General features: G+C 54.5%; 2 protein-coding genes across 2 annotated transcripts; both read right to left on the reverse strand.

Moving 5' to 3' along the window:
- Window positions 1–1,794: 1,794 nt before the first annotated feature.
- B0H65DRAFT_28731 (HAD-like domain-containing protein) lies at window positions 1,795–3,730 on the reverse strand. The gene is made up of 2 exons (XM_062822959.1): window positions 3,105–3,730; window positions 1,795–3,038 (listed from the first exon to the last, which is right to left on the reverse strand). The coding sequence occupies exons 1-2, from the start codon at window positions 3,374–3,376 to the stop codon at window positions 1,934–1,936; spliced, it is 1,377 nt and encodes a 458-aa protein (XP_062686284.1). The 5' UTR covers window positions 3,377–3,730; the 3' UTR covers window positions 1,795–1,933.
- Window positions 3,731–5,848: 2,118 nt separating this feature from the next.
- On the reverse strand, window positions 5,849–8,277 carry B0H65DRAFT_438198 (uncharacterized protein; the record flags this gene model as incomplete). Its single annotated transcript, XM_062825356.1, has 3 exons — window positions 5,849–6,111; window positions 6,184–7,963; window positions 8,191–8,277. 3 exons carry the CDS (start codon window positions 8,275–8,277, stop codon window positions 5,849–5,851), a joined length of 2,130 nt encoding a protein of 709 aa, XP_062686285.1.
- Between the last annotated feature and the right edge of the window lie 2,641 nt (window positions 8,278–10,918).

Here is a 10,918-nt window from a genome sequence, read left to right on the forward strand (position 1 = left end):
GGATTCCTTTTTCGGCCGCTTCGAGGCTCGTAAACGTCGTTGGGCCAAGCTAAAGTCGGAATAGGGCAGAAGTGGCACTTTGTTTGTGATATGACAAACAAGGGAGGACGGGGCTGGAAGGAGAGTGGTGTAAGTGGTAGGGGAATTGATTGCCATACCCCCGTTACCAAGTGCGTCCACGTTTGGAAGCCCTCAAGCTGTAACGGGAAAGGGTCCAAACAGCCCATCATGTGTTCTCTCTGAGCCACACAGAAATTGACAAGGTGCGATGATGCATCTAACCTCCCGATCTGGAGGTGGTGGTGATAGCTGATAGGTGTTGAGTCGGGCAACAAGAGGGAATGAATGCCACCGATGGCCGAGACAATGGAATGAGAAGCTGCGCGAAACAATGAGACAATAATCGCCCCTCTGCGCTATGTTTCAACTCATCTCCCCAGCAACCTAACCTTCAATCTGAACCCTTGTGACATAGAAGGCGCAAAAGTCCAAATGTCATCGATACAGGGAAATCTGCCCCCTTCGGCTTCGAGCCGGAGCTTTAGGTTGGTGTCTCAGATGGGATGAGCGGTGCATGGAGCAAGGGCTAGTCGGCTGGATTCCGGAAGTTTGACTGCTGCAAATCGGTCGAGGAGTTGATTCGTGTCACGGTGCGTCATAAGATATACGACGACGCTGCCGCAGCTTTGGGTGAGAAGCTCTTGGCCGTGATGCAAAAGTGGAAGAACGAAAGGATTTCTCAACGGTTGTTTCGAAACCGATTTGGATTTGCATGTTTGCTGATGGAAAGGGGAGCAAACTTGACTTTGATAGTTGCACGATTGCAAGTAACGAATAGCGGACAAAGCAGGATCTGCAGTCAGGGCCTCTGCTGCATTGAGTACAAAGATCATCCCTTCCCTTCGCCTTCTCTTTTCTTTTTCTTCCCTCGACGTTGCAACATGGCGCTGGCTTAACGGTCCTTTGACCACCATGGTCTTGCCGAAATCACCGAGATGGCTGCACTAAGCACTTGCTAAGTAATATTCTGCGATTTGTTTCGTTTCCTATTTCTGCGCATTTTGACCGCCGGCCACGCGCTGCGTTAGCTGGTGACGGGACTTCCAGTTTCTGTCGTCGTCGGAGGGGCTCACTCTGCTAATGCAGTTGGACGGGACGTGATTAGTCACAAGGGAGCTTTGTAGAGGCGGCAAACGAAGGCGGACCAACTTGACGACATGTCAAGTTTGTGCAAAACAATTTCCGTTGGCGTTGGTGGTACCAAGAAGTTGCTAACTTTGACAAGAAAAGATGGCCGGTTGTATAAAAGCCTGGTACGTCGGCCAACACTGACCAGATATGCCGTCCATGCCAAATAGCCCCGAGAAAGCACGATACATTGTCGATCATAACCTCACGAAGGATATAGTTGTTATAGAGTCTGCGGAATTATCCGGTGTTGCGGAGGATGCCGTCGGGTGATCCAGGTCAGTGTCGACGTCCTTCTCCCTTGGAGCACCTGTGCCCTCTTAACCGGGCTCATCCCCACCTCTTGGGCTTTTGACTTCATACCAATTGGCTTGCCACTCGACAGATTCTGGTTCACGGCTTACAGCCTAGGCTAGGGCACCCTTCTGGCCGTCATGGCTGGCCAAGACGATCGATTCCATGTGAAGGCATATGATACGACGAGGTTGGTTATCGGTTAGGTAAGAGTGATGGTCAATGGCCGAGAACAACATCTATTATCTGACTGTACATTAGCATATCCGAAAAGTTAAGTGCTTCACCGATGATACTCAGCCAAGATGGTCAGAGACCTGGACTTGAAACTTCTCGATTTCTCTAGATTCTAGGTAGACGCATATCCTTCAGTAATTGTTGTAAATATGCTCCAAATGCCGCGAGGTTCGCTAAAATCTAACCATAAGACAAACACTGTCGTTCCCTAGCCCTACAACGACGGACCAGTCCAGCCCTCTCTCTTCAATGCCCACCTCACCGCCTCCCGCGCATCATCCACAATGACCTTCGGTTTGAACCTCCCCTGGAGCGCCTTCTCACCCGCATGCTCCGGGCTCCACACGCCCGTCCGTACCAGGACCGAAACCCACTCCGTCCCGGCCTCGCTCTGATAATCGTTCGCCCCCGCGATGTCGCTCTCGGGATTATCGCCCACCATGTACACGCTCTTCAGCGTGCCGGGCTCATGGTGGCCGCGGCTCCTCAGCACCTCATGCCTATGTGTCTCCAGCACCCTCTCGGCAAACTGATACGTCTCACTGTAGGGCTTGCCAATCACCCGCCGCTGGAGCTCATGACCGTTCGTCAGACGCCGCCAGACGCCCGCCACGGCAGCCTGGAACGCGCCCTGTCCGAAGCGCGGAAGATGGAAACCGGTGCTCCAGAGCAGGTCCGCGTTGCTGAAGTACAGCGGCGGCTGCCCATCCTGCTGCCAGCCGCACGAGGGCAGAGCGGCGTCGCCGTTCTTGGGCGAGTACGTGCCCACGTAGCCCTCCTGCGAGAGGAGCAGGTCGACGATGAGCTGGATGTCGTAGGCCCAGTCGCGCGGGTCGTTGAAGACGAACATGGCGTCGATCTTGAGCGCGTCGCTCAGGCGCATGCCGGACCCGGGCGTGAAGATGGGCTTGGGCAGCGGGCGCGCGGTCGCGGTGTAGACGGTGTCGAGGAGCGGGTCGAAGGGGAAGACCTCCGGGTGGGCCTTGAGGATGTCGGCGGGCGTGATGACGTTGCGGAAGCCGTAGGCCTCGGCGATAAGTCGGCACTTTTCTGCGTTGGCACCCGTCACGAGGATGGTCTTCTCCCGGAGGCTGTTGGGCCCTTCGACGAGCTGGCGGAAGGGAGTGTGCGATTGGACAAAGTTGTCGGTCGTGAGCTCGACGCCAAGTTTCTGGCTAAGGTCTTTTACCCGTTCGGTCTCGTGCTTGCCGCCGCCGTTGGTGAGGAGGATGAAAGGGATGTTGTTGTCGTTCAGGAACTTGAGGGCTTCGGGAGCGCCGGGAATGGGCGTCGCGACGTGGAGGAGGACGCCATCGATACTGCGGTTTGGGGATTGATTAGAGATGGGTAAAACCACAAGGTGGGTGTACCTGTAAGTGACCTACTCGAAGGCAAAGGCAAATGGAGGTGCCTCGCTCGGCGTGCTCTTGGTGCTGTACTCGCAAGATTCTCGACTGTTACTCCTGCTCAGGCCACCTGTCTTGCCAACCAGAGACGAAAATTGGGCGGTTCGTGTATGCTTCTGCGTTGCGCGCGGTAGACCGGAAGCCGCGCCACGGATATGACGGGATATTTGGGAGGGCGATGGCGACGACGATGTCAAAGCAGTAAGGTTTGGTCGGGCGAAAGCAGTGCCCAAGATGCGTGAGGTCCTCATTATGTGTATAGCACTGAACTCGACGCGATTGATCTCGAAGTTCGGGTAGGTATGCAATAGTTGATGGTAGGATTCGGGGAAGAATAATGGGTTCTAGAGGATAGATCACAAGTAAACAAATGTCGTCATAACATGGCTGGGATGGACTTCGGTGGAGTACTCTTCTTCGTCTCGTATGGAGCTTTCCACGAATTCCATCCGTCCCCGTCCGGTGTCCACGATCCCCGCCATGCTCGAGAGCTTCCGGCAAAATCGACCGGCATCGGCGGCTCCCGCTCTCGAATGCAAGCCCGCCGGCGGCAGACGGGACCCTGATCTTATCATTCAGGTGGGGCAAGGTGTGCAAGGTCCGGTACGACGGGAGGTAGAGGTCGAAATGTGCATTCGTGAGCGCCGGAGCGCAGCTGCATGCCAAGAAATGTGCCTGACAGCCGTGTTCCTGTCAACTGCCCCACCAAGAAAGTGACAGGGAAGCTCTTCCTCTTCCTCTTCCCGTCTGCTTCGAAGCTCACGCAGTGACAGAACTGACTGAGTGCGCTGATCAAGATCAACAGGTGACGGGCATGATGCACACCACCAAGGTGAGCAAGTGAGCTGACCGTCTGTTTCCGGTGCTCTGGACACCTCCAAGATTTTGACACGTACAAGGCTCCCAATTAGCTACGAGATGTGCCACTCGAAGTTTCCCAAGCCTTATTATTGCAATTTTTTATGAGCAAGTAGAGTCTAGAATAAGGTGTGGATGGTCTTGGGAATGCGATTGGATACCTTATCTCTATCAAAACATTCGGGCCCTGCTAGGAACAAAGACTGATGCTCTCGGTAGACTGTTAGAAGAGGACGACAGAAGTAGTCTGGGATGTCTTCTCCATACCTAACACTATCAGTAAATCCCGTCGGTCCCCTCCGCCTCCACTCCCTCATCCCTTGCTCCCAAGGTAGGTAGGTATGTGATATGATATGCCCGATCTTGGACGGTCCTGGTGGGAGGTTTGCCTCTTCGTTACGCCGGTTTGTGAGGCACCGCTCGGCTACCTCTAGGCCCTAGGGCCACGACTTTGCCGCCCAGGTCTTCTGCTGCTGGCCTGCTGCGTTCGTACGACAACGTCACTCGACACCCTAGGTAGTGCCCCGGCAAGCCTGGAGGTGGCCAGAGCCCAGAGGGGAGTTGATCCGCCTCTTGTCCGTCACGGTCCTAAATTATCCTCCAGTTCATTAAAGTCCATCCACACTATTCTCATCAACGTTACAACCAAGTGGAATTATATGTGGAATTTTTTCTCTCGGTCTTTCAAACGCCACCGCGTCGACATGGTTCTTCTTTCTTTCCTCCTAGTGTCTACCTAACCTTTTCTTTCTCTACTTCATGAACTCGTCTGACAGTCTGCCCATAGAGGTGATCCAAAACTTACGCCATTTCGGCGCTTTCGCCCTTCCCAACGTCTCCGCCATCGACGATATACCATCCCCATTTGTCTTGCACCCTGTCTCCTATTCTAGGCCTTTGTCTCTGTGTCACCCTTTTACTCTTTTTCTTCAAAGTCTTTCGAGAATATCAACATACCAGGCCACTTACGACCGACCTCATGCGGAGTTTAATACGACACAATCGAAGGAAAGCAAAGCCGAACACCCAAAGAACCCGTTGATCGACGACAACCGTCCAATTATAACACCTTTCTATAGCCCATCAGTGCTACGCCTTCCCGTCCAAAAGAAACTTCGATACATCGCAAAGACGGCCCAAAGCACGCATACCTGTCGTGAGTATGGCGGTATGGCATTCTACACTCCCCATTCATTTCTGTTGCCCCCTCCCGTTTTTCACACTCTGACAAATACCCTCATATTTCTGCCCTATATCTTGAATCTTCACACCTCAAATCCTACACCAGCTTTCCATGGCCCTATCTGTTCCACGCTGAATAAACATCATCATATGCATCACAAAAAGCCAGTAAACGATAACAAAAGTCCATTCCTCCCCCTTCTTCCTTTGCTCGCCTTCAGTTTTTTCTCCAGTCATATACTCACACAAATTCCACGATCGAGAGGTACTTTGCTGATGGGTGACAAGTGCTTTTGCTCTCGCAAATGCCTTGCAGACCCTCACTCAACGTCAGACGCTATGCGCAATCCCGTGGAGATCCGGCCATATGCTGCTGTACTCTCAAGCGATACCTCTCATCGATTTAACGACAGCGAAGAATCGACAGATGGCTTGCGTGAATTTCTTCTGCCATGCCATCCACCGATGCCCAAAGTATCTTCCGCCATCAAACCGAGCGATGGGTACAAGGATATATACTGTTAATCTGACAATGTTCCGCCGAAGTCGGAAGCGAATATTGAAGCAAAAGTTGCGAGAGCCTAAGCAGGCTACAGTACCCAAACAGGAACAAGCTTTGAGTAATAATATGCTGTTCCGAATATGTGCGTCGTGCGGTGTGTTGACCGCGCGACGGTTCATTGTCACGCCTGGCTGACTCGGCTTGCCGAAGTGCGGCTACGTTCGTCCTCTTCCAGCACGTCGCTTAGCCTTGTTGGGTGATGGTGTCGGGGCATCGTTTCCCATCCAGGCGCTGCGTAGCCTTGCCCGCCATATCCGGATGATTCGGGGTACGTGCCGCCGTATTGCGAACTCGACGGGGGATAATTAGTCGCAGGATTCGAGGTAGGGGTTTCAAAATCCTCTGCCGCCTGGTCAGATTGGTGAGCTTCTTCCGGGCGGGGTGCTAGGGTAAGGGGTATTGTCTCTCGTCGACATCTTCGACAAACTTGTCATCAATATCGCCAGTTCAACTCACCTTCGTCATAGCCTGCTTCTGAACCGGCGCCATAATCTCCAGGTTGTTGCGTGGAGGTACCGGGTTGTTGCTGGTAATATCCGCCACTTGGTTGGCCAGCGGCAGTCGTGTTCGGTTGGGCAGCGGACCCTTGGGTATACTGAGGGTACTGGGGATTTTGCCCGGCGACATAGTCGGAAGTATCGGATTGGGTCCTCTGATGATCCCGCGTGCTCGCTTGGCGATTAGGAACACCTTGTGTCATCGGCACGACCTGGACGCCGCCTACTATTGTTGGATGGCCCTGCTGAAGGGAAAGTGTGCGGTCCCTTTCTTCCTGTTCTCGACGACCAAGTTCCTCCCACGCGCGACGAGCCTCGTCTTTCGAGATCAATAACTCTTTCCGCATCTCGGCAAGCAACTTCTGGGTCTTCGCGTTCTCGCGCTCCTGCTCCTGAGCTTGGCGGGCGGTTTCAGCTCTACTTCGCCGTTCCTCTTCCAAGGCGTTCTCGAGCATGGCGTTAGTCTCCTGCAGGCGCTCAATATCCGACCGTGTTTCGAAGAACCAGCGCTGGAACTTTCTCTCGGAGCTGGCGCGTAGCCTCTGCAGCTCAACGACTGCGTGGAAGAGGTTGGCACCCGCTGCTGATAAGTCGCTGACCTGTCTGGATAGCTGAGCGGAAATTGGGTTTCGGTCGAACTCGTCAGTATTCTCCTGGAGTTTACGTATCCAAAAGCTGGTCATTCCCTCCCAGTGCGCTGACAGGGCTTCCCATCGCTCAAAGGCATGAGGGAACGAGTTCTTCACCCTGGTACCGGCATTTAGCGCTGACGGCTCGGCTGGTTGCCCAGGCGCTGTACCGCCAGTCCCAGCGGCAGGTGTAAAGCCCTGAGGTGCCTGATTTGGTTGACCAGTGCGAGCTGGGCGCAAAGATTGCGGTGCGTCCGCTTGCGGGGGATTCCCAGGCTGTACCTGGGGACCGCCCTGGGCCTCTTGAGCTCGTTTTTGCCTACGTTGTGTGGCTGGATCGGTGGCTACGTTACCACCTGGTGCAGCGCCAGCAGCAGCATTTCTCCTTTCGGCGTTCTGTCGACGCGTCTCCTCAAGCATACGCGCCTCCTCTTCGGCGCGAGCACGCTCCATCTGCTCTCTTTCGGCCTTTTGTCTTGCCTCCCGTTCAGCACGTTCACGCATGATCATCCTAGGGCCACGGATCACCTGCTGGGGAGAGCCAGTCTGAGAAGGTACGGTAGGTCGCGATGAGGGCACGGCATGGCCATTGGAAGTAGCAGGGCCGACGCCGCCGCTCAGTAGATCCGCCATCGAAGCGTTTTCTTCGTCCAGATCTGAGGAGAAGGAATACGGCTGCCTTAGAGCTTCCTCGAGAGCCCAAAGGATAGCGCTCTTTGTGTGTCGAGAAAGGCGGAGGGGATTGGAGTGGGATAAGGAGGAAGTCCGTTCCGGGATAAACGACGGCTGGGGCGGGAATGTGTCTTCGTTAAGATCGTCACTGCTATCTTGCGAAAGGCGTTGCCGAAAGCTCTCGTGTGGTTGAGGGGGTTGTCCAAGTCCAGGGGGACCAGCAGTTGCGAAGATAGGTTGGGGTGCGATGCCAACGCTGGCCGCCTCGAGGTGAATGCGGCGCGAAGAGCGGGATGGGCTCGGGGTCGGGCTCGGACTACGGGCGCCTTGAAAGCGCGGTGTTCGCCGGAGAGTTCTCTGAGAAGACGGAGTGGGGGATGCGTCGTCTGATGCAGGTGTCGCCGTGGCTGACCGAAGAGGAAGAGTGCGCTGCTGGCGCTGTGTGGGCGTTATCGGGTTGTAAAAATCGCGGGGGTTCTGGGATGGTGGAGGTTGGTGTGTTCCGGCGGCAATATCTCCCTCATCGCCAGCGGGCGCTGGTGTGGTTGACAAGGTGAAGGGTCACCACCCTGGTGGTGACGAAATGCGACGCGCCTGGTAGGCAGGCTAGGGCGGGCTGGGATGGTGGGCCGAAGGCTGCGATTCGGGTCAGATGCTGCCGTTACATGTAATGCGCAAGGACAGAGGAAGGAGAAATTCCTGCAAAGCAGGCTGTATGTGTTTGTGGACGGATCGGTGGTGGTGGTGTCCATGACTGTCGCAACCAAGGTACACACCGTACCGACAACCGTCCGCCTTTTCGATTCTCTCCACTCACCTTGATGTCTCTGTTCAGCTCGGAGTACCGTGTATCATGACAGGATATGAAAGCAATATCCTGGCAGGAATGGAAGTGCAAAGGGAATATTCCTGTTCTTCCAGTGTGGAGTGAACAGTGAACAGGGGTAATGCAAACAAGTCTGGTGGGTAATCGTGGATTTGAGGTAGCTGTCGCGAAAAATGGACGAGGTCGGGCTTGGTGATGGGATGGAAGTGGAAAAAATGCGTGGCTGGTGAGTTTTGGTGACGAGTGTTTGAACAGCCAAAACAGGCGGGCGATTGGACAGCACTACACTGCACCGTAGCGTACTTGTAATTCGGTTTCGGTCAGGGCAGGTTGTCGGTTGGTTGTCCGGGTGTCAGCAAAGGTGATTAGGTCTAGTCATTAGGAGCTGAAGGGGTTGTTGAAGAGCAGAAAGAAAGCCAAAATCAAAAGCCGCGCTGTCGGCCGGGTGGGTGTCCTTTTGAAGGTGATACCCGTTGTTGACTCGTGTAGTCGTGTCGGGCAACCAGAGGACGACGAGCTGCGGGATGATGAGGCTGATGGATTGACAGCAGGGTGAGGTGATGGTGAGATGGTGTAGTGGGTTGTTCCAGGCCGGTCAGTTAGAGATCCCCCGCGTTGCTGCCCGGGCAGCATCAACCCTGGACAGAACCTGGAAACCTTAACACACACACACTGCTGAGGTTCCCTGCCCGCCTCCCCCAGGCGCCCCTCCACCTCGGGGTACCTACTACTACCAGCTATAGCACCTCACTCCAGCAGGGAAAGATGTCGCTGCCCGACCGCTTGTAAAGACCGTCACGACAAAACCACATCCGCCCTTTTTTTCCTCACCGCCTCACCACCGGCCAACCTTTTGCCAAGCCGAAAAATTGGGCGGTCGTCAATGCGCAATGGTTGAGGCGTCGTTAGGGAGTTGGCTCGGGCGCCAATGGCTTGAATTGGTGTCGATTCGTTCAGCCGGGTGAAAGCCTCGCGGTCGGTTGTTCAAGTCCGAGTCGGGAAAGGATGAAGCTGTAAGGTACCTGTGTCGACGATGCCATCATTTTCCCGGACGGGACAACACCTTATGAATGGTCCTAGCCACCACGCACTTGCCGTTCGGCAACGCAAGTTGACTTACAAGTGCAGGCACAGCTGTACACAAAGCGCTGCAGAACGATATGAAATTCCCGCTCGGGAAGGCACCAGGTAGAGGCAGGCAGGAAGCACAGAGAATGGAGGTGAACCCCGCCTGTTACCTCACTGCGCAATGAGGTTTGAGACAAACGTCACGGTTCCTTCCTGTTGGACTTATCGATCCTTCCTCTTCTTTGCCAGACGCAGGCCAACAAGTCCGGTTGTTTGCCAATCTTTGACTTTCGGTTTTCTTTTCTTTTCCATGCCAACACAGAGCGTTGTGCGCCGACTCGTAACCGGCTATCCTATCTCCTCCACGCCAAATCGAAACCAGCGGCGCCTGACACTACAAAGACGGCCCGGCTTACTCGAGCTGCGGCAATGGTTGACGTTGCTCAAACCGTCAAGAACTTCTTGGTCTCTGCAAGGCAGCATGGTCGGGCAACCGGAACAAGACTCGCAGCATCCCGTCACAGCATGACGGTTGTGACACGGGTAGGTCGGTCGATACGAAGTGGCCCGTTGAGACAGTCTGAAGATGCGGCGTGCTAGTGTCGTTGCACAAAGAACGCGCCCAAGGCACTTCTCATTACACTGACCATTAACAGACACTACCAATATGGAAAGACAAGCTCCAGTCAAGACAACCCTCTCCCAAAAGTCATCTCCGAGTTTGGATATCGGCCCCTTCTTTGCGTACAGTACGTACACACTGGTTCCTATCCGGATGCCCTTCTTCACAACCAACAAGCCAGTGCTTTCACCGGGGGCGAATACCAAAAAGTCACGTTGGCTCGGATTGAGCGGCTGGGGCTGGCTGGATAGCCTGGATGTGAGGCAGCTGGAAGTTGGAATGGAAGAAATCGATGCGTTGGCAGTACATGAGACGTGACGAAACTCATGCACCAGTGTTGCATTCTCCAATCGCCGACCTGTCTCAGGAACCCCAAGATCCCAAGAGGATGGTTCAGGGCAGGCTGCCCACAACCCGCTTTAGCCCCAACCCTGGTCCCATTCTCAACGTCGAGCTTGTCAAACAAGGCCCTACTACTCACCACGGCCAATCTCATTCTTCCTTCGTACCTCATCTTCGTACCGCATGGCCTCTACGCCTGTCTGACGTCGGTGTTATCCACCGGGGTCCCTCTCACGACTCGATTCCCAAGTTCTGGAGGCAAAATCGAACATTCTCACTGTGGAGCTACAGCGTTTTGGTGAGAAGGTGCTGCGGCTCCTTCAGTCTTTCCGGGGGGCATGGTTAAATATGTACCGGCCTGGATACGTTGCCGAATCGAAGATCCATACTCTTCTAGAAACGAACGCGAGAAGATCATCTAAATATGGAAGGCTCAGAGGCTCAAACGTCTATAAGACTGCTCCTATACCTACCTCATCACGCATGAGATCCGAGTTGCCAACGGTCCCAGTGGGGTTCATGATTTCATGACGCA

The sequence above is a fragment of the Neurospora tetraspora genome (assembly GCF_033439725.1).
Source record: "Neurospora tetraspora strain CBS 560.94 chromosome Unknown B0H65scaffold_1, whole genome shotgun sequence".
In the NCBI taxonomy this organism is placed as follows: domain Eukaryota; kingdom Fungi; phylum Ascomycota; class Sordariomycetes; order Sordariales; family Sordariaceae; genus Neurospora; species Neurospora tetraspora.

Excerpts from the sequence above, each read along its gene's own strand:
- B0H65DRAFT_28731 (XM_062822959.1), bottom strand. The coding sequence starts at position 3,376 with ATGAGGACCTCACGCATCTTGGGCACTGCTTTCGCCCGACCAAACCTT. Across the intron at positions 3,039-3,104 it reads CCATTTGCCTTTGCCTTCGA|TATCGATGGCGTCCTCCTCC; the intron begins GTAGGTCACTTA and ends CCCAAACCGCAG.